The 24,264-nt window shown below is 37.6% G+C and overlaps 1 protein-coding gene and 1 long non-coding RNA gene across 5 annotated transcripts in view; one reads left to right on the top strand and one right to left on the bottom strand.

The window, feature by feature from the left end:
• The window catches only part of LOC135202930 (uncharacterized), a 473,176-nt gene extending 456,131 nt beyond the window's left edge, over positions 1-17,045 (top strand). For both annotated transcript variants that reach the window (XR_010311827.1, XR_010311826.1), the window contains exon 3: positions 16,960-17,045. This is a non-coding gene — a long non-coding RNA (uncharacterized LOC135202930). The remainder of the gene's footprint in view (positions 1-16,959) is intronic.
• LOC135202929 (uncharacterized) overlaps positions 1-24,264 on the bottom strand; it is a 398,076-nt gene that overhangs the window by 13,962 nt on the left and 359,850 nt on the right. For all 3 annotated transcript variants that reach the window (XM_064232392.1, XM_064232394.1, XM_064232393.1), the window contains one exon: positions 23,273-23,398. In XM_064232392.1, coding sequence (XP_064088462.1) covers positions 23,273-23,398 — 126 coding nt within the window. The remainder of the gene's footprint in view (positions 1-23,272; positions 23,399-24,264) is intronic.

A 24,264-nucleotide genomic window follows, 5' to 3' on the forward strand; every position in this document is an offset into this window, starting at 1 on the left:
ACCCACCCACCGTTAACCCTCTCCCAGCAACCCGACCCAACCAGTCCAAGACCTGCTAAATTCTCTGAAAACGCTTCACAGTACTTCGCTACACTTCAACGACACTTCTCAAGGGCGTTCTCGTAGTCTCTTCACGAGCATCTGCTTCACCATCCTTTGGCACTTGTCTCGGTAACTTTTTTTCTCCGAAAAGTCATGATGAGCTTTGATAAACATTTTCGACGACTAGTCTCATATACGAGTATATAGATTAGATGATAATAGATAGGAATAGTAGATAGAGAGAGAGAGAAACTCTCCTCGCACATAAACAAAACAGATAAACTCTCAAGGGAAGAAGAGCAAATGTTAATGAAATTCCTAATGACAATCTCTTGCATTACCGCCCGCTCGTCTTTTTTTTTTTTTTTTTTTTTTTTTTTGTGCGCTATTATATCTGAAGCATTAATTACGAGAAACCCCACACACTGCTTCAAGCGTAAGCTCTCTCTCTCTCTCTCTAGATAGGACTCCTTAATTAAATTCTCTCTCTTGGTCATTTTCCTTTTTTTCGCCGGAGTCTTTGCTTTGGGCGCAAAAGAGCTGACGGTTTAAATATCCCATTCTTTATGACCCATTTTTTTTCCCCCCCATTTTCGTCTATCTATTCCCTATTCCTTTCATTCGTTGCGTCAATCCTAATTTCGAAGGGCGTCCTTAGATTCAAGATAGGTCATCCTCCAACTCGCCTCCAGTCACAGTTTTCTCTCTTCCTCTTCTTATCATTTCCCGCCAAAACTGGTGAGCGTCACTTGGCGGCAAATCCTAGACCTCGTATTGTCATTACAAATGGGTTTCTAGTCGTTAGGTCTAAGGGTTTAGATCGATAAATATATATATAGGTAAATGAATAAGTAAACAAATAAACTTAAAAAATGAATTGTTCGGGATTCGCATGACTCTCTCTCTCTCTCTCTCTCTCTCTCTCTCTCTCTCTCTCTCTCTCTCTCTCTCTCTCTCTGTTATAACACTCACACTCACATTTATATGTATATATAAATATTTTATATAAAATATACGTAAAATTAGCGTCTTAAATACTGAAAGAACGCCAGACTATCAACCATTGGCTCCCCCTAACCTCAAACGCCCCCTAGAGTAATTGATAGATTATTATCATTAATTATTATTATTATTATTATTATTAGACAATCTTGGAAGGACGCCAACATATTTTTCCAAGGACTGAAAAACAAAAGAAGGCCGCGTTTAGTCATTTACGAATTAACGAACTAATTATAACTCATTAAGCGTCTTACCCGAGTCCCAATCTCTCCCTCCCCTCTCTCCCCCTCCTCCTTCCCTCTCGTCTCTCTCTCTCTCTCATCTCTTCTCTCTCTCAAAATCTCTCTCTCTCTCTCTCTCTCTCCAAACAAAGAAACCTGCACACTCGCTTGAGGAGAGATCACCCGCTTAGACGAGTAAACTACTACAGTAAAAAAGAATAATAATATTGTGGTCCACGGGACGCGGTACACTATTCAATCTCGAGAAGATTCTATGGAGTAAGAAATAGGAGACAATTACATTACTGGTGTAAAATGGCGTTCTTAATTAAGTCGTGAGGCTCATGTTAGAACACACACACACACACACACACACACACACACACATATATATATATATATATATATATATATATATATATATATATATATATATTTCAAGGGAGTACTGATGAACTTATGAACATTTAATGTATTCTCTACTCTCTCTCTCCTCTCTCTCTCTCCTCTCTCTCGCTTCTCTCTCTCTCTCTCTCTCTCTCTCTCTATATATATATATATATATATATATATGATATATATATATATATATATATATATACACAATCACATCCTCAGCTATAACAACCCGCAACAGTCGACTAACAAACTGAGTACGAGTACAAACGCGCCTGTACCGTTCCATTCCTCGTCCAGTTCGGGGATAAAAAAAGTTATTTTCTGCTTGTGAGCCGGCCGTGTCGTAGAGACAGAAAGAGTTACAAGGATTAGGATGTCACAAAGACATGAGTCCATCCGAAGAGACATTGTGTGCTCACTTATCTCTAGGAGCAGGTTTTACTGTTCATTCACAGTGTCCTATGAACTTGTCCAGCTTTCTTTTAAACTCTTCCACACTGTTGCTGTCTACAACTTCTAGTGGAAGTTTATTCCACTTGTCACATATCTTGTGTGTGAATAAGTTCCCACAATGGGATGTGTTGTATCTCTTGATTTCTAATTTCCATTCATTATTTCTTGTCTGGTTTTCGTTTAATGTGAAGAGGTTACTGTCTACTTGTGTTATGCCTTTCAGTATTTTGAATGTCTCTATTAGGTGTCCTCGCAATCATCGTGTTTCTAAGTCATACATGTTCTGGCTCTCTAGTCGTCTTTGGTAACCTATTTGCCTGATGGAATTAACTTTATGGTTCTTGCTTGTACCCCTTCTAATCTATTAAGTCATTTCTTAGTGTTGGTGACCAAATCTGTACTGCATATTCAAGATGAGGTCTAACTATGGATGTGTAGAGCTGCAGCACCGTTTCCTTGTTTCTGTATTTAAACTGCCTCTTTAAGTATCCCACTAGTTTCTGTGCCTTCTTTTCTACTTTTATGCACTGTTTTTTGGATTTTAAGTTCTTGGTAAAAATGACTCCAAGATCCTCTTCTTGTTCTACACTATTTATGTCATTCCCAAGCAGCAGGTAGTTGGCACAAGGGTTGTTTGTTCCTATTTTTAACACTACACGTATCCACTTTATAAGGCATTTGCCATTTTTTTTACCACTCTCCTATTTTCTTTAAAGCATTTCTTAAACTTTCCACTGCTTCTGGGTCTGCTGCATTTACACCTAGTTTGGTGTAATCTGCAAATTTGGCTATCCTGCTAGTTAAGCCTACACCAATGTCATTAATGTAAATAAAAAAGAAGAGTGGGCCAAGGACAGAACCCTGAGGAATTCCGCATGTCACATCTGCTCATTCTGATTCTTCACCATTTATTACGACTCTGTTTTCTAATAGTTAGCCAATGTTCGACCCAGTCTGCTATTTCTCCTACAATTCCTACTTTGTCAAAGGCCTTTTGGAAAGTTAAGTAGAGTATATCTATTGCTCTACTACTGTCGTAGATACCAAGCATGTTATGAAAAAATTCCAAGAGGAGAGAGAGAGAGAGAGAGAGAGAGAGAGTTTTAATGAGGCCAAACCTGATAATGAGGCCATCCCAAACTTCAACAAGGAACTTCCCGGGCTATGAGCAAAAATTAATTAACTTCCGAGTCGGCGGAAGTTTGGGGTGGGCCCCTCGGGGCCAGAAAGAAAAAAAAAGAAAAACGAAAACGGAAAATATAAAATCAAAGGGAAAAACAAAAAGAAAAAACAGGAAACGAGGAGGCGATGCGGAGATACAAATATTTCATTATGAACTTTTAAAAAAATTGATTTTGGTTGTTTTTTAATAAGTTTTTTTGTTATGTATTTTTTAATTTAATTTCTTGTTTTATATTTACATTTTAAATTTAGTTGTCTATTATTTTCTAGTTTTTTATTTAATTTTTTAATTTAATTTTTAATTTAATTTTTTAATTAATTTCTTCACGTATTATCTAGTTTTTAAATTTAATTTTTATCTAATTTTAAGTTTTTTATTTTATTTAAAATCTAATGTTAATGTGCTTTTTATTACTTAATTTTTAGAATTTTGAAGACTAGTCAAAACATGACTAGTGACAAAAAACAGTTTGTCAAATGAGAGAGAGAGAGAGAGAGGTATGTTTAATGTAACTTGCCTCATTTTAAAGGTACTAGAGAGAGAGAGAGAGAGAGAGAGAGAGAGAAGCATGCAGCCTCTGACAGAGCCCCAGAGCTGCTCTAGGCTCTATTTCCTTAATGGAGTGTCTAGCGGTGACACTTCCAATAACCAGGCTCTGATACAAAAGCCCTGGACCCGGGGGAAGGGTGGAGACCCCTTCTGTCTCTCCCCTCCCCTTCCCCCTCACCAATTACTGAAGTAGCCGGTGGAGGGGAAGGATAGGGAGGTGGGTAAAAAGAAAAAATGGAAAGGGGCGTGAAAAAAAGTGTTAGGAGTGGGAGGGGGAAAAGGACCTCTCTCTCTCTCTCTCTCTCTCTCTCTCTCTCTCTCCCTGACCGGTTATTGAAGTGGATGGTGGATGAGGAGGATAAGAAGGCAGAAATAAAAAAGGGGAAAGGGGTTTAAAGAGAAGAGACAAAAAAAAAAACCTTGGTTCACGAATTTCCGACGGGACGCCAACAAAGTTCCCTTTTCTAGACCAGGGCCGAAGAACGCGAGACAAATCTGGGAAACGCAGAAATGGGAATCAAATTCCAAAGCTTGTAGGTATGTATGTATGTATGAAGTCGCTGTTGGCACCTCGAAGATCAGCTGGGAAGAAAATCTCTCTCTCTCTTCTCTCTCTCTCTCTCTCTCTCTCTCTCTCTCTCTCTCTCATGCCTTTACTCTAACTAAGACAATTAAATTAAATCCTATCTACAAAAATAGAATATATTTGGCAAATTTAACACAAAACTGGTTAACTGGGAAAAGCAAAGAAAACGGGTTATGAAGCCTTAATTCAAAGAAAATAGAAATTGGAAATCAAAATCCTTTTCCACCCATCGTCACTAGTTACTTCATCTTAACCTCAGTGAGTCTGTAACACATCATGCTTTCAATGTCCTTGGGTCAGTTCCAATGATATGACCACTTCCACATACGCCATTCCAAATGCTCGCTTAACTAGGAGCATAAAGTACAACCCAGTAAATAAATCATGGGACCATTGAAACATTCCTGGGGATTAGTCCTCAGTTAAAAAACATACTAAAATACATGAGATACATGGAAAACAGTAATAAAGCATGACTCAGTCTGCAAAGGAAAGTTCATAAAAGTTAGTCATTTTCCCAAGATTACTCACTCTCAAGCGAATGTCAACCACGATTTCCAGAGTGACCAATACGTCCTCTTTACTCGGCCCGTCACACCAGAGTGAGTGATCTAACGTAAGGCTAATTACACCAAGTATATCGTAACGAACGTATGCAAGTGTATTTCCGTTTCACACCTTCGAATCAGATTATATCCAGACCAAGACGGTGGAGGGGAAGGGGTAGAAGAATACCACGGTAGGTCCTGCGTGTCGTAAAAGGCGACTAAAAGGACGGCTAATGCTTTGCAGTCTTGCTTTTTAGTAAATGGCTAAGCCCACCGCCAACAACTGTGGGAACTGCTGCCTTGCAGTCTTGCTTTTTAGTAAATGGCTAGGCCTACTGCCAATAACTGGAAACTGCTGCCTTGCAGGTGCATTTTTTTAGTTAAAGGCAAGGCCCACCGTCAATAACTATGGGTGATGACAGCAAGGGCATGCGGACGTAAAAACCCCTTTGCCAACAATAGACCATGACTGATGTAAGGAATAAGGCGCATCAGGCAACCGACCCCTTAATGTAGGGATAACTGGGAAAAAAAGGAAGAAGAAAAAGTTCTTTTTCCAGCAATCTTGCAGGCGCCATGAACGCTTGTTTCAGCGCTTAGCTGTTTTGTGTAAGCCTGCATTTTGCCGCTTGCCTGGAAACGAGAAGATTTTGTTCAAATGAAATCATAAGCGACTCTGCGGATGTGAGTTCGTCGACCTTATATAGTTCGATCAAGCGCATAATGACAAGTCTTTGTACAATGGGAAATTTCTGTGGCCGAACTACGGAGTATTGCAAACCGGGAAGAATCGGATTTTGTTGGCATGGCATGCTTGGTGCAAGGAAACTTGTCATCGTACAGGATACTGAACATTCTGGTGTGTTGAGCCAAGCCGGGTGGTCGGTCGGGTCCGACCGTTTTTGCCCAAGTTGAGAAGAAGTAAAGGACTGTAACATGACTCACTCAATGGCAATTTGTCTCGCTGATTTTAGTGGAATGAAGTTTTTCTATTTTACTATTTTATTCCACGTGACTCCTGTTCCCTTTTATTTTTGATGATTTCTTATCATTTCCTTGATCATATTCTGTCGGATTTACAATGGGATATTTCATTTCCTCCACAGTCATGTTTTCTGTGGTCTTTTGTGAGAATAAAATGCTCCAAGGTAATGTGCATTCAAAATGGTGTTTGGGAGAGGCCATAATTATGAAACGACCTCAGACTGTGAAGATCAAGTGTCTCAGTTGTGATGCTTAGTATTACAAAATGAAGTGATTATGGGTGGAGAGATTTCTCGGACTTACGTTTTCCCAAGAAGCTTTCTGTTCAGTTCTCGTTTTCTTTCCCATTGTTTTTATTTTCTCATGTTCTGTTTTCCCTGAAGCCAGGTCCTTGACCTGTCTTGTTCATTATCCAGTGCCAAGTGAGATGTTCTGATTATATTCCAGTTATGTAACTCCGGAGTTTTAAATTAAATGCCTAAGTTAGGAATAAGGTAAGAGAGAGAGAGGAAGAGAGAGGAGATTGAGAGAGAGAGAGAGAGAGAGAGAGAGAGAGAGAGGATATCTTCCTTTTTCAGATGACTTCCACTTGTCCATTGCAGTAACCAGGTAAGTGAATATATCTCACACACACAAATATATATATATATATATATATATATATATATATATATATATATATATATATATATATATATATGTGTGTGTGTGTAAAACCATAATGAAAGGAATATGAGTAACTTAAACTTACATTTTCTGAGTTTTTATTTAAAGTTTTTTATTTATATACTGACTTTAATTTTTACAAAAGATATGTTAACGTCATTTCACTACCTTTTTATATTTTCATTTGAGTATATAATATACTCATACAGTCGAGAAAAGAACAGAGGACGTCATTTCACTACAGGTATCGACGACCCTTTTAAGTTCCCTCCTCATCAAATAACTATTTCAACTAGATTGTTAAACATTTCAATAAAATGTATACTTTTGAGATACTGAAATCTTGCCCTCGTTCGTTTCATTTTACTCACTGCTAATATTGGTTATTTTTTATTACTCAAAAGGAAGACACTGACGTCAGTCCATTATCAGATTTGTGAGATATTTCAAAAGAACTTTCTTTTCATTCCAATTCACTTTATTTGATTATCAAGGTAAGCAAGATTTTAACTTATTGAACCAAGTCTGTAGGTCTGTTATTATTATTATTATTATTATTATTATTATTATTATTATTATTATTATTATTATTATTATTATTCAAAAGAAGAAGAAGAAGAAGAAGAAGAAGAAGAAACGTATTCATAAGGAACAAGCCCACCACAGGGGCCACTGACTTGGAATTCAAGCTTCCAAAGAATTTTATAGTGTTCATTAGGAAGAAGTAAGAGGAAGTATGTAAAGCGAAATACAGAAAATGGATGTACACTTATTGAAAAAAATAGATCAAAATGTATCAAAATGCAAGAATAGTATTAGAGCACTAATTAATACATTGCATATTCGCTTGAACTGCTTCAGTTCCAATCGCACGACATCCTCAGGGAGGCTGTTCCGTTCCACAGTCCAATGGTGTCAGGAATAAAGGACCTCTGGAACTGAGACGTTCAACAGCGAGGCACATTGATGCCATATTGGTGCTGCTGCTCAGCGAATCTGGTTACTCTCGATGATAAACGGGGCCAGGGCTCAATTGTGAATGTGGAAGATCTCTGTTGAAATACAACTTATAAAAAAGTCATCAGACATTTTAAAAGGACTGAATTTTTATAAGTGTTTTCACGTTATTTGATTATCAAGGTATATCAGCTTTCAACTTCTTCTTAAACCAAGTCTGTAGGTCCACTGTTAACTTGAATAAAATATCAACGTTCATTAGAATTTGTTCCCAAACATTCTCAAATCACAAGGGATGTTTATTATAATTTAGTCTCCATTTTGGGTCACGTTACTAAGTCTTCACAAACAAAAAGTGATATTTTTACATATTCATCTATTTATTTTTTTTATTCATTTTTCCTTTTTTTAATAAGTGACCATAGTCTTTCCGAATTTCCCATTGCCTGCTGTTACTTCTTTCTCCTGAAATCTCTAATCATATTTGGAAGCTTGAATTTTTGAGTCAGTAGCTCCTTTGGTGGCCTTGTTCCATATGAATAGGTTCATCTGAATAATAATAATAATAATAATAATAATAATAATAATAATAATAATAATAATAATAATAATAACAAGTTTTGTTAAAAATGGTTGTTGCTTCAGCACTATTAATCTTGTAGAGAGTCTTCTCTATTTTTCTGATGACGGCTTTCTCGTTGTAGCTTAGACTGGCGAGCAACGCACCAAAGGGCATGGTAAAATTCGGTTGAGTCATTTTGGTTTATTATTGCTTATACAATTCTCTCTCTCTCTCTCTCTCTCTCTCTCTCTCTCTCTCTCTCTCTCTCTCTCTCTCTCTCCAACGCGACGTTTCGTCCAGATCCACGGGACATTATCCAGCGATGACTGCTGAGGGACTGAATTCCAGTGGTTGTTGTTGTTTGAGATTAAGCTGGCCTTGTGCCAGCATGGGCTCTTGCTCCTAGAGCAGCCCGTAGAATTCCAGTGGCGAGTCCTCCTTATATCATGATGTTGCGGGCTCTCAAGTACGGTCTCGAGAACCCTTCCGGCAGGTTGAGTTTTCATTGGTTCCTGGGAAGGTGACTCATAAGGCGAGCGTTTTCGAGTCTTACGGACCTTCTCAGGCGGGGAATATCACTGGGAGCCTCTTGATTGGCTTCTACCTGAGTGACGTCATCCCTGGTATTATTCTCATAATGTGCTTCACGTCCGGTGTTGCTTGTGTCATGCGCGCTGGTACTTTCGTTGGGAGGGAGGGGCGTGGTCCTCCTCACACGCGTCGGTATCAGGAAGGCTTCTTGAGTAGTGTTGAGGGGAGGCTTTTGTTCGAGAATAAACAGCGCTTCTGGGAGGCGCAGTCGTGGGTCAGGGGCTCTCCCGATGATTTTAACATTCTTGATGATGTCGTCTCTCGTGATGTTTTTCTGGTGTACTGCAAGGGCGTGCTGCCTAATGGCGCCCTCCTGGGCGTGGCAGGAGATCCTTTTAGACAGGAGCATCGTCGTCATGCCGATGTAAATCCCAGGGCATCCTTGGGCGGGGCATACGTATCGGTAGACGACGTTGAACTGCTTTAGGGGGTCTCCTACGGGCGGGGAGGGGTTGTTCTTCATCATGAGGTCCAGTTATGTATATACTTATACTTAAAGATAAATCTGTGCAGTTCCCGAAAGCTTTCTGTACAGATTTAGCTTTATGTACAATACATAACTGTGGATCTGTTTCTCCAACAGCAATAACAATATAATAATGTAAATTTAATGTTGGTAAAACTTTACTTTAGTTGCGCGCCCTGATTCTCCCACCAATCGCCGACTGGGACAAGTTATAGCTTTTTGGGGGGAGGGGGTGTTCCAGGGAGGGGAGGGGCGCGAAGCCCCTCCGGCCAGATCAGGGCACGTCGCCCTTAAGTTAGGTTAGGTAGGTAAGATCTGGTTAGGTCAGGATCTGACATTATTAGAAAGGTTATGTCTATTTATGTAAATCTCACGTCATTTCCGCAGCTTTTCAAAACCTTTGAGAAACAAAAAAATATCGTTAGGAGGTACAAACGCGAAGTTTAATGAGCCGTTTAAAAAGAAAAGGGCTAAAAGGAAATGCGTTCGCCGTTAAAAAGAAGAAATCTGAAAGGAAATTTGTCCTCTTTGGCAAATCTCAGATTTTAAATGCAGCTCGTGGCGGCGTCGTCAAGATTCTCTCTCTCTCTCTCTCTCTCTCTCTCTCCACTACACAAAACACTCGGCTTAATGGGACTCGAATTCTCGAGGGATGAAGAAGAAGAAGAAATGTTTACTTAAAAGCTGGCTGTGAAGAGGCTCTGACCGACCAACGCCTTATGCAAAAGAAAAAAGAAAAGTCTCTTAATTACATCTTATTTTCCTTCTTCTTCTTCTTCTTCTTCTTCTTCTTCTTCTTCTTCAGCATCGCTCTTTAATTGAAGGACGAATATATATATATATATATATATTATATATATATATAGATATATATATATATATATTAGTATATATATATATATATATATATATATATATATAATATTATAATATAACATACATACACACACATATATACACACAAACAGGAAAAGTAAAATGTGAAAAATTGAAAAGAGAGAGAGAAAAAAAAAAAGGATAAATTTTAAGACCTCGCCTCAACACTATTTTTGCCCTGTCATGGTAATAGTTAATTTCTTAACATACTTTACTTGCTCTCTCTCTCTCTTTCTGTTAGGCCCCCGGGTAGAGAAACAAAACAGGAGAGAGAGAGAGAGAGAGAGAGAATGTTAATTATAATTCCTGGATGCCTGAGTGTTCCTTCTAAGACTGAATGAAAAAGAAAAGGGGGAAAAAAAGACGAAATAAAAGAAGACTTTTGTTTCCCAGATGTCTTCTTAATTGCTTCCCCATTACCTAACGAGATCTGACCTATTTTCTAAACACGGGTTCGTTCTCTTGGGTTTGGGTCAGGGCACGAAAATGCAGCACAGAAAGAGAGAGAGAGAGAGAGCGCAAACGGATTAGGAAACGTCTTCAACATAACGGGCATAATGAGGAAGAGGATAACGCCCTCTCTCTCTCTCTCTCTCTCTCTCTCTCTCTCTCTCTCTCTCTCTCTCTCTCTCTCTCTCTCTCTTTATATAAACGTCTCTTTATCTCACCAATGACGTAGTTGAAGAAGAAAAGAAAAAGATTTCAAAATCTCTAGAAAAGATATTTCTTATCAGTGTTGAAACAATCAAATTGAAATGGTTATTTGTTTATGAATAAATGTAGACAATCGTAGATGTCTGTAATGAAATGACGTCATTTATTCTTTTCTTACGAATAAAAGGCAAACATAAATAAAAAGATACACTGGCTAATACGTTATGTAAATGTCAAAATATTAAGTGATGGTACTTTTTTTCCCCCTGATAGTAAAAGATGTTGGTACAGGATGAAACAACAAATTTTGCCATATCATACATCTGCCACACAATAAGTCGCTGATAAGTAAAATTTTTAGGACATCACACATCTGCCACACTATACGTACCCGATAAATGGCAAATTATAGGACATCATACATCTGCCACTATAAGTAGCTGCTAAATGATAAATTTGAGTATATCGTACATAATTTACTATCCACTATTTTATGCCAGATGTATGATGTACAAAAATTTTTCATTCGACAGCTACGTCTCGTGTGCCAGATGTATGATGCAAACAGCTGAACGAAACTGATCATATTTGACCACTTGTCTTTTCTCTAAATCTCTAATTGTAAATTAAGTGATAATTACTTTAGAAGATTCATTTTCATGATATATTTTTATGTGTTGAAAATTCTCCCGTCATTAAAGCAATGGTTCATTTTCAATATCACGTTCCTCTCCAAGGTAAAAAAAAAAAAAAAAAATGTGCGTTTTCTCTCAAATGTTCTAGCAAAATTTTTTTTCATAAATAGTCGTTCAATCTGTCTTAAATCCGCCTTTATTCATTTTTCATGTCTGTATATTTTTAGGGAGTATTTCTTCATTCATTTTCTTATAACTTTGAGGCCTTTTAGTGAAAACAGCTTCTCTCAAATTGACGTTACTGTATCGAGAAGTTAAAAGGTCGCCGTAGCCATTACAACACCTAATAAGAAATTAGTCTTTTTTCATATTCATATCATTATCTCATGGCATGGAGACGACCACGGTAGCCTAGGCCAGTAAATGCGCTCATTACTTGTTAATTACATCTTCATTAATAAGTCATCTTCATAAATAGGCCTACTTCACTGTCCTTCCATTTTTCACGACTAGCACTCCCTTCCGTATAGGCCTAGCAATTTAATAATAATGGCCCTCCCGGCCTGTCCTAAGAGCACATTTATGAAAGATAATAATGGTCACATATTCCTTTTTATTCATACGTCATTATTATAACTAGGCCTGTACTTCCAAGCCGACCGTTTTTCCATTTTTCACGACATGAATTCCGTTTTGTATAGGCCTGGCCATTTAATAATAATGATAGTGACATTTTTACTTACATCATTATCATAACTAGACATATTTCACTACGCTACTTCAAAGTCAACCTTTTTCAATTTTACACAAGCACTCCCTTCTGCATAGGCCTAGCAATTTATTTAATATAATGGCCCTCCTAGCTTGCCCACGAGCAAAGTGATAAAAAAGGTCACAAAGCTCTTTACAAAGTGGTCACAAACTTTTCTATTCTAAGGTCATCGCCAATAATCCTGGACAAGAATATATCTCACTTGAAGGCCACGCCCACTTCACCTTTTACTTTTTAGATAAGCTCATCTCATTTTTTCCCAACTGCAGTCGAGTTCATTTTTTTTTTTCAATCAAGGGATTCCAATTAGTTCTGTGCTAACTTTAGACGTATGATGGCCACTATCGAAAAGAACGGGGAATGAAATATGAATGAAATATGCCTCCTTTTTAATGTTCGCGGGCATTTCGAAACTGCCTTTTCCGATTTCAGCCACTAGGTCTAGTGTCGGTTTTACATTAGTATATAACGTGCGTAGTTTTTATTTTTTTATATATATTTTCGTCTATTTTTAGGTAGCAATTTTCCCCAACAATACTTTTAAAATTATTCTACAGTCTGCTCAATTAATTTATAATAAAAAAAAACGTAGATAAACTCTAAAACGAATCTAAATTAAGACACACCTTTACAATCTATGACAACAATTCTTCACGAACTTAAGCCTAAGATCCATACCGAGGCAAATCTTCTTACATTTAAACATATACCTAAATCCAAAAGCATTTACATAAGCCTATATTCAGGAAGATGTGCATGAATATCTCCACAGACCTATAGCTACTATTGCAGAGACCTATACTTTTGCAAACTTAGACCTAGGCTTATGTTCGGGGAAATCCTCTTGAACATAAAAATAGGTCTATGTATTCCAGTATTACTGTAAAAATCTACTTTTTTTTTATTTTAAGATGTTCCAATAATGGTTTAGTTCCAATGTTCATTTGTCGTCGTCTCCCAAATCGCCATCTTTCTTTTCGTAGCCGCAGCCTTAGTTCATGGCTGAGACTCGCACAGGGTGGAGGTGAGGGTGGTCTTTGTTTATTTTGTTATTTCAAAAATATAGTAATTTGAAGCCATTTATATTATTGTACATTGTTAATTTGTTATAGCCAGTCATTGAAAATTAGTGTTGTGTTAAATTTATGTACATTTTGTTTATATATGGCTTTTGTTTTGTTTTGTTTTCTGCTTCTGGAGTAGAGGTCCTCTCCAACCTTTACCCACGATGGATTTATTTTGAAGTTGTGATTTCATGTCTGTTAATGTTCATTTTCAAAATGCTTTGAGTGTTATCCGGTGAATTGTGATTTTTTTGTGTAAATAATTATTGTTATGGCTTTTTATACAGTTTATGATTGCACCTCGACTTAGGACCATCCCATATGTCATGATTAGCATGGCTTATTTTATAATTGTTTGAAAAATATTACATATACCTTCAATAACGTTTGAAGACTTACTTTTTTTTTCTACAGAAAAAACTCAAACTGGAAAAAAGAGAAAAGTTTGCCTTATATTTGTTACCGTTTCTTGCTGCAATACCTCCTTTACATTCATTCATCTATCTACATATTGGAGTGACGTGCTTTGGTTGAGTATTTACAGATTAATATATCATCCTCATATAAAAATGGGAACCAGCTGGGAAGAAGAATATATTATCCTTCAAAAATACCATTTAATTTTCCAATTATTTTACAAAAGCTAAGAGTTAACCTAGACCTACTGTAGATCGAAAACACGTCGTTACTTTAAAGACAAACGTAATTTCCAGAGAGAGAGAGAGAGAGAGAGAGAGAGAGAGAGAGAGAGAGAGAGAGAGAGAGAGAGAGACTCACTCTGATAAAAATTTGCAGACTGGATGAAGAGGTTTTTGAAGTGTGAGACTATCGAAAATTTGACTCCTCTTCCTAACGATTACATAACTCGGATTACCCCTCCCGGCTCTGACGTGGAGTTTATCGCGCGCGCGCACACACACACACACACACACACACACACACAGAGTAATACTCCAAAGTCATAGTCCTTCACGCCAGATCATAATGGATGCTCTCCGTAACAAGAGGTTTTCCCCGAGGGACTTGACGACGAGTAAGTGCCACTCAATTACAAAGCCTCCTAGACTAGAGTGACATACACCGGGTAACTTGATATAAGTAACACCTTCAGAGGAGGCTTCCAGACACTACTAGATTATTTGCCTTTTCCTCCACGTGAGGTGTCTAATACCCTTTCAACCATAGAGAAGAGAGATTGGACACCGTATAACAGCCAGAGCAGTCTGTCTGGGGCCATTGCTATGCGACCTCTCTTAAGTAAACAATGACGCAAACCCATACAATTTTATGGGAAACCCTGTACTCTTTAAAACGTGTTTTCTCGGATGTCCGTCAAAACAGTCAAATGATTTATGCACCATAAATATGTAATGTTTGCAGAAATAAAAATACTTAATTTTGCTGGTATATTTCTTCTACGGTCAAGCCATAAAATTTAGTAGTATGGCGACTACATTATGGTTATTTTCTCAGCAGCCTTTCATGATTGATAAATTATCTTTGCAGCATTTACCAAGGACAATGTGTGTGTGTGTGTAGGAGAAATAAAAAATTTAATTCTGTCTGCTGTAGGTTGTATACACTTGAGCAATATAGCTGACCAATTTGTCGACGTTATGGGCCTTTCTTTCCACCATAAATTTACAGTCCTGTTTTACTCCAGAGTAGAGACAGAACTAATTATCATTCTTTATTCATGGGTCAAACTAGTACCATATGGTAAAATAATTGTCATCTCCAACGCTGTCATCCCATATACGCTTCAGCCATAGGCATATAATATTTAATATTAATAATAGCCTAGGTTCAATAGCCTGTTATCTGTAGGCCAATTTTCACTGTGTGTGTACTGTTGGTTGGGACGAGAAGTGAAACAAGCTCATCTTAGGCAAGGTCACAATTAGGGTTTCCAGTCTGAGGCCGATTTTGGACCTCGGGATTAAGGGAAATTTAGAAAATAATTCTGGGATTTCCCAGGAAATACAAAGCATCTGAACCATGACACAGAAGCTATTTGTACAGCTTCCAGTGCAATTATTATTAGGAGGTACATAATCTTACTGACCTGTAATTCAACATATTTACTGCCTAAGTTAGACTAGCCTGTTCAGACTTTCAGAGCTAGCCAAAACTTGACCTGTATTTCATAGTCTGTGGAGAGGGACAGACTGAAAAATCAGCATTCCTGAAGTTTACGCCATGTTAAGCTACCATTGCTTAGCTAAAGTTAGGTTAGGATAGGCATGGTCTAGGTATATTGGATAGGCTCCTCTTGGTTATTTGTTGATCAACCCTGGTAGACTAAACTAGTTTGGAAAGTTTACTTTGCAAGCTATAACGTATATGAATTTGAAGTTTCCTTTCGGTAAAAATGAAAATGGTAAAATTGAAAAATAAGTGTTCTGGCAGATCAAATTCAGTAGAGTCCTCTCCATACCAGGTTTGAGAACTTACGTCGATAACATGTAAATAACACTACCATAACGTTTCATTAACACTTGAAACTGCAGCAGGCCTGAATCTAGGCCTCATGATACTATTATAGCATATGCACATTGTTGTATAAGTAGCAGGAAAAATTGTCAGGCATAACCATGGTTATATGGACTGATGGCAACCCTACATGCCAGTGACTTAACGGGTAGATTTCAGCACGCTAAACAACTTTTGTTCTATACAATTTGTCATTTGGAGTAATATTTTAGGAGCTGTAGGCGCGTACCACGGATAAACAAACCCCTCCCCCCCTCACTTTAATAACAGGCTTATTACAACATTCATTACGTATTTTATAAAATATAAAAGCAGGAGTGCAGTTGACTGCAAGTTGCCTGCGATCCTAACACACGTTTATTTGAAGTTATCTCAACAGTCATAAAGATTTTAGTGAATGAAAATAGGCCTCTTACTTGTGAAATGGGATCCCCTGTTCTTTTGTGACCTTGTTCCTGTAACTGACGCAGCTGATGGCCCAGCACTGGGTGCCAGAAAAGGCTTTAATACCGCTGGTCTCTGCAGTTGATACCGAAGCCATTTCTGACAGCCATCGCTTAATAATGGCACCTTACGTACACGCGATCTTCACTTTTCTGTCCAATCTCTCCCCTCTATATCTTTTATGCTTTAAACTTCTTGTGATACAAGGGTTTGTTTCTTTACCGTATTTTTGTACACAAACCTCATTTCTGCCTTCGTTTAGGTGTTTAGTGACACATAAGCAACGTCTTCTAGGCTCCCTTTAGCGTCTTAAGAAAATAGCCGTTTTTTAAAACGGACTACTTTGTGTCTTATGAGATGCGGTCATGTTTTATGCCACATTTTAGACTCGTGACACGAACAACTTTTCTGCCATTTTCTGGTGTCTTGTAACGCACGTGAATCTGTCCTGCTACTGCTTAATGTTTAAATATCTTGTCACAAACAAGGATATGTTTTTTACAGATTTTTCGAGCTAAGCTTAGCATCAAAGCGTTAATGACAAAAACATATTATAACACACCGATAACTTAGAAGAATATTGGAACTATTCAAATAATCCTTTATCTTCAAATGTTTCCAGATATTTCACTCCTCTCTGTAACCAGCTCTACGTCATTTAAATTTTTATTATATGAAAACAAGCACGTGATTAGCTTAAATATACAGACAGCTCAGAGCTACCTACCCCTTCTTCAAATGCACATCAATAAAAATAACATTAAATGAAATTATAAATCTGTTCCTTCCTTCGTTTTACTCAATACCGCTAGGAGACAAAAGTTGGAAAGCTAAACAGTGGGAAGACAACAAAGGTTGAAGAAGAAGAAGAAGAAGAAGAAGAAGAAGAAGAAGAAGAAGAAGAAGAAGAAGAAGAAGAAGAAGAAGAAGAAGAGATGATCAATCAAAAGGAATGCAGTTGGGGATCAAAATTTCTGAGCCTGTGTGAGCCACTTCAATGTCTGAACACCTGCTTGCCTTCTGAGTAGGTAGGTACTGCCTGCTTATCTGAACACCTGCTTGCCTTCTGAGTAGGTAGGTACTGCCTGCTTATCTGAACACCTGCTTGCCTTCTGAGTAGATATAGGTACTGCTGCTTATCTGAACACCTGCTTGCCTTCTGAGTAGGTAGGTACTGCCTGCTTATCTGAACACCTGCTTGCCTTCTGAGTAGGTAGGTACTGCCTGCTTAGTCTCGATAATATGTAAATTAGGATCTTCAGTCATCAAATTTCACACATGACAAAACTATATTAGGATGTCGTACTTCGACTGTTCATGTGTTTTACTATGATGTCACGAAAACACTGTAACTGATGTACTAAACAGAGAGCGCCAAAATTATGGCCAGCAACGTGAAGTACCTATCCTTCTCTCCATTACAAATATAAGTTTGCTACAATCATCCAGGCTCTTACTCCAACAACATATTTCTAGATGGTGGCAGCGTCTACCTTGGCATGTCAAGAGGATAAATGCCAGGAACTCCTCCTTCGGAAGGGGAGTGAGTATACATGATTTCAGCTGTGTTCTCCGCCTCTCATGTGGACTTGTGATGTTCTTCAGCTCATCAAAATCGACAGTAAGGATGAACAAAAGTGAAAATATGCTTTTTACTTTACATTTAAAGGCGGAGTTCCTGATATTAGCTGCTGTACAGTAAATATTCTTCAAGTACCGGTGACCAGAATCATAAGCCTTGTGTATAGGTTAACCTATTAACCTAGCCTAAACCGGCCCCTACACTATCAATAATATTGACTCAATACTCGGGGTCTTCAATCATTTGCCCTCATACTACTCAATAATATTAACAATAATCGTCATATCTCTCTTGGCCTTCACAGCGACAACATGCTCTCTCTCTCTGACGAGGATTTAGTTTACATATCCGTAGGTTTTTTGTTTCTGTCAGGAGAGAATAAATAAAAAGAAGTGGATGAAAGAATGGTTCAAAAAGAGACATTGAATTTGATATACACATGAAAACCTCTTGGATTCAGTGCGCCATCTGATTTTAGACAGTTTCTTTGCTTAGATGGATCACGGTTAGATGAACTGTTGAATTTAATGAAACCCTAAATAGAAAAGAAAGAAACGCATTTGAGAAAGAGTATTCCAGTAAGCCAAAGATTGTCGGTAACTCTTCGTTACTTGGCCACTGGCAATGCATTTGGAGACTTGAAATTTATAAGTGCGATGTCGCCTCAGTTAATCAGCAAGATAGTCATGGAGAAATATTATGCAATCATATGCCCTCTCAAAGTTTATATAAAGATAGGAAAACGTCAACATTTTCTCTTAGCTTACTTTACTAGACAACGATTACATAATGGAAAGAAAAATACAATTCAAAAAGGCTCCTTACTAGCCAATAATGACATTATTAGGAATAATAAAAATCATAACAAATGAAAAATTGTGAAAAGTTGTTATACTACCCAATAATCAAACTATTGGAAAGAAATACATCAGAAAAACACTTCATTAACAAATATTTATATCACTGAAGTGAAGAAAAAAATGTGAAAGGGCTCTTGCATGTGAACTACTCTGAACAGGAATGAATTGTATATACTTCTGAGGTAGAAGTCTTGTGAGTTAGATTTATGGTCAATCTCACCCTCACACTACACAATAGTTAAACGAGTTAATAATGCTGACGAGGTTGTTTCAATATGACCTCAGACTATCAATGTTGTTGGCAATAATGGGAGAAACGTTAATAAAATTGATTAGTGTAAGGTGGCCATAAGATGTCTTCAGAGTGTGTCAGTTATTTGCCAGTGAATCCTTTAGGTTATGTTCTGTAGGATATAGGCCAGTAATCAGCCTGCACTGTTTAGTGTTTACACGTAATACCTCAGTGGTAAGAATTTTTGCTGTACTTTCATATAAAAAGGTTAAGGACAGTAGCCTATGTACAGACAGTACAAAATGTCTTCCGAAAATATCCAAAGAATTTAATGGATGTCCAATAACCAATCGAATGTTTCAAATTGTTTAGGCAAAGACTGTCATTATATTTTGATGTGGAGAAAATAAAAAAGGAAGAACAGGTATGTACCACATATTCTAGTGCAAGTTGGTGATGAAGGGCGTCGTAGATATAATGCATGGACATTAGGTGACGAGGAAAGGAAGGATCCAGATGATATTTTGAACAAATTTACTGAACAATTAGAGCCTTCAGAAAATTTTCATTAAGCTCATGCAATATAGAAAGAAAGTATACGAGTCCCTTGATGATTTGTAAATTCGTGAAAGGTTCTTGCACTGAAATGTGATTTTAAACCAGAGGTTACTCGAGTTGATCAATAAACGTACACAGAGAGTAGATTACCAAAGAGAGGTTTTGCGCAAAGATAAGGCTTATAAATCGTCAGAGGCAGTGAAGCTTGAAGGGCTTGTAAAACTGCTGCATGCAACGTGAAGGAAATTCAGAATATTATGTATTTTAAAGAAAATGTTAGTGTTTTTCGAAGACAGTATAATACAGCTTCATATGATTAAAGGCAAATCATAGAGTGAGAATTTGTGCTTTAAGTGTAGTAAAGCCCATTCTTTTGGGAAAAACGAAAGAAAGAAAGGAAAGAGTTCTGTCCTGCATATGGCACTGACTGGAGCGTTTCTGGCAGACCCTATCATTGGGCAAATGTTTGCAAGTTTAAGAACACAAGTGAAATGCAAAGTATAAAAGATAGCGGTGATCATAGGAAGAGATCGCATTCAAGAAATAGGTACCAGAATAATCGTAGCAACAAATCCAGAACCTCAGGAAAAAGGGTAAGGAAGGTTCTACTGTCAAAATTTCAAGTCCATCGGACGAAGGGAACAGGTAGAAAACGGAGTTACAAGATTTGAGGACAGACAGACAAACAGAGAGACAGACACAGAAGCCCAGTTGAATAAAAACATGTCAAAAGAAGTGCTTGTATAGAAAAAGAGCACTACTTAATATTGTGTTTGCTGTCAATCGTTTTCACACACTTGTATGGTAGGTATTTCAAGGTAGTAACTGATCATAAACCATTAGCAGTGATCACAAAAAAGCTCATTATAAATGGTCCTCCCAGATTACAAAGAATGTCACGGAAATGACAAGGAAATAATTTTGACATTGAATACACGCCAGGTAAAAATATAGTGTTGGCAGATACCCTGTCACGGTTACCAAATGATAAAAACAATGAAACTATTGATCTAGATGTAAGAGCTAACCTTGTAAGACTTCAACCTGAACATCTTTATATTATTAGGTCATCAACTAGACAAAATCCTGCTTTGAATCCGTTGACATATTTAATCATTTCAGGATGCCCTGGCAGTATCAAGGATGTTCCTACCTCAATTAGAAATTTTTTTGGTCTTGTAGAGATGAATTGTCTGTAGGAAATGGAATAATACCAAAGGGTAAGAGAGCTGTAATCCCTAAAACTTTGCATGAACGTATCCTGGATCAACTGCATCATAGTCACCACGGTGTGAAAAACGAAAAAAAATTGTTGGTTAAGGATTCCGTGTATTGGGATGGTATCTATACAGACTCTGAAAATGTGATTAAAAGTTGTCAGATAATATGTCAGTAAACTGACCTTCCCAAGCTCGTGAACCACACTTATTCCTAGCCAGACTTGGGAAATTGTTGGGACAGATTTGTTTTGTTTTGATAACTGTGAATATCTTATCACTGTAGATTACTCTCTCACTCATTCCCAGTCATTCGTAAAATGCCTGCACCTTGTACCAGTGGTGAAGTCATTGCAGCTACAAGGCAAATTTTCTCTGAATTTGGCATTCCCCGTCAGGTTGTCGTTATAATTTCCCTCAATTTTCTTCGTGTCAGTATATAACCTTTGCTAAAGAGTGGTGTCATGACCATCACGTCCTCTCCACATTACCCGCAGCCTAAAGGTTTTGTAGGAAGAATTGTGAGAACTGTTCCAATGTTATGCCAGAAAGCCAAACAAGATAAAAAGGATGTAGATTTTTTGCGCACCACTCCATTGAATAATGTTACCTGGTCCAGGATAAATTCTTATGAACAGAAAGCTCAAGAATAACATGTTAGTGAACAACTAAAATCACAGAAGCCAGGTGTTGATAATGAAAATGTAAAAAATGAGTTGCAAAATAGACAGAATATTCAGAAAATGTATCATGACAGACAATCCCACATGTTACCATCACTTTTGCCTGGACAAAACGTTCGTTTCCAAAATGCTTATTCAAGTTCATGGGAAGAAGTTGCAAAAATAATTAGTAAGTGAGAGGAACCAAGGTCCTATTTGTTGAGGACACCACCTGAAGGTTAAACATGAATTGAGGAGAAATGGAAGTTCATTTGAGAAGCAGTGGAGAACCTCGGCCTAAATATGTTTCAATTTCAGTCCCTGATCATGAGAATGATCAAAGTTTCATGAATACTGACATTCATGACCAGACTTCAGAAACGCAACACACTGACCCTACAAATGTGCCTCAAAATGCCAATAAGTAATGTGACTCAAACACACCCCCAGATTATATTACACGTTCAGGTCGAGTATTTTTTTTTTCATATGATTCTTTTCTTTAAAGTAAGGGGGATGTAACATATATGTTTCTTATTAAGATGTACTCCAACTGATCATGTGTTTTACTTAAAATATGTAGCGAAAACATGAAATTCTGATGTAAACAGAGAGCGCCAAAAGTACGGCCAACAACGTGTACATATCTTCTTTCCATAATAAATACAAGGCTGCTGTAATCATCAGGCTCTTACTCTAACAACTATTTGCTTAGTCTTATCACATTCACAAGCCTTTAAAACGTTCAAGTCATTACAAAATTAAGCTCCTGTAATTTACCTTTTAAACCAATTTCGAAGCCAAACCAACCTCTAGTCTCATTGCACCGAAGCTCCGGAGAACCACATTCTATCGGTCTATTAAAATCATTTTAATATTCCTGCGAACCGCCCAACACGAGACAATTTACTTTTAGAATTACATTTTAATTATTTTTTGAGATACGCGAGTAAACATTCATTTTATAAATTAATTTGTTTGCAGCAAAACGTAATTGAATTTAGGCTCGTCGCCCACTGGAGGAGTGTCACGACAAATTACCAGCGGACGTGGAGAGGTTGTTCGAGTGTTTGCCTTCCGACGGTCTCTGTAATATCCGTCAAAATAACGTTGATAACGTTTAAACTGTTTGCCAAATCGTCGAAGATCGCAGGATATAGATAAATGATGGGTTTTTCTGTCAACAGAAGAGGCTGAAATATTAAGTTTGTGGAGTTATTTTCTGATATGAGACTAAACGAGTTAACGAAATTAGGAACCTTTGTCATGAGAAGTTTTGAATTTATTGACTGGTACGAGATTAAGTACTTAACTGAGGTAAAAACCTAGAGAGAGAGAGAGAGAGAGAGAGAGAGAGAGAGAGCGTCCACACATATTTAAATAATAAAACCAAAAGAAAAAAATCATATGAATTTAAGACTCGTCAATTTACAAACAATGAGTAAAAATGACGTTACCGTTGAGAGAGAGAGAGAGAGAGAGATTATGATAAAATGAAATTGAATTGGCCAACTTTCCCAAGACAATGGCTCTGTTATGGTGATATCATTAGAACCCAGCTTCATAGAAAACGCGAATCTGCCTAAGCAACTTTATTCGGGGGTAGCTACACTAAACAGACACTGCCTTCCCCGAACAAGAAAAAATTAGATTTTAGACTAAAGCTTTCGCTATACGACGCCTCATTTCAATTACTCTTCCATATGTTTCATTCATCGAACTTTCATCTTTCGTTCTTTGTGGTTACTGATATATATATGACTATAAATACAAAAATATACTACAAAATGAGTCCAGTACTCTCAGGTACATCGACCTTCCCCCCCCCTTAAAAAAAAAAAAAAAAAAAAAAAAAAAAAAAAAAAAAATTCTGGCTAAAATTGTCCCTATTCGACGACAACTTCCCATCACTCTTAAATCTCTCACTTTCCTCGAACTCCCATCTTTCTCTGTGTCCGGTTATGGATATATAAAGGACTATAGATACAAAATGAGACGAGCAGTAAGTACTCACAGGGACATCGAGCCAGGGAAGCCGATTCGTCGGAGCCGTCTCCACAATGGTTGACATTGTCGCAGGTCAGTTCCCGGTCGACGCAGTAATTCGTCGTTTCGCAGCGGAAGTGCAGACAGGTGTGCTCTGGAAACGACAGGTAACAGCGATTAGGAGTTGTCTGGACAGGTGACAAGCGGAGGAATAGGAGGACAGGTAATATGCCTAAGAACAGGTAACGGGGACAAGTAGTCAGTAGAGGGTGACAGATATAATGCTGGTGAATATTTTCAGTGTGAATAATTACATAAACGCAGATGGTGTATTTACCTCTACCAATATATGAACACTGGCCAGTTATTATCCAATATGAACGTCAAAGAGAACAGAATTAGAAGCATTGAGAAAACTATATAAAATGACTTCGACTGGCGCTGCCGTAGTATTTAACAGAACTGTTTAAGAGAGGCTTTACGTCCTCTCAATAACAATGCTTACTTATTGGCTCATATAATAATAATCATAATCTTTTTTGATTCCCTAATACCATTCTGGGAATCACTCTCCAATCAGCGCTCTACACATTGAACGCGAACTTTGAATCCTGTGAGGGATTCTCTCTCTTTAAATACTGAAAGGCATAACAAAAGTAGACAGTATCCTATTTACGTTAAACGAAAACCAGACAAGAAGTAATGGATGGGAACTAGAAATGAAGAGATACAACATATCCCATTGTGGGAACTTCTTCACATACAAGATTTGTGACAAGTGGAATAAACTGCCACCAGAAGTTGTAGACAGCAACAGTGTGGAAGAGTTTTAAAAGAAAGCTGGACAAAATCATTAGGACACTGTGAATACACAGTAAAACCTGCTCCTAGAGATAATTGAGCACACGATGTCTCCTCGGATGGACTAATAAGTCTTGAGACACCCTAATCCTTGCAACTCTCTCTCTCTCTCTCTCTCTCTCTCTCTCTCTCTCTCTCTCTCTCTCTATGAAACCAGCT

This window comes from Macrobrachium nipponense, chromosome 33, assembly GCF_015104395.2.
Source record: "Macrobrachium nipponense isolate FS-2020 chromosome 33, ASM1510439v2, whole genome shotgun sequence".
Lineage (NCBI taxonomy): Eukaryota > Metazoa > Arthropoda > Malacostraca > Decapoda > Palaemonidae > Macrobrachium > Macrobrachium nipponense.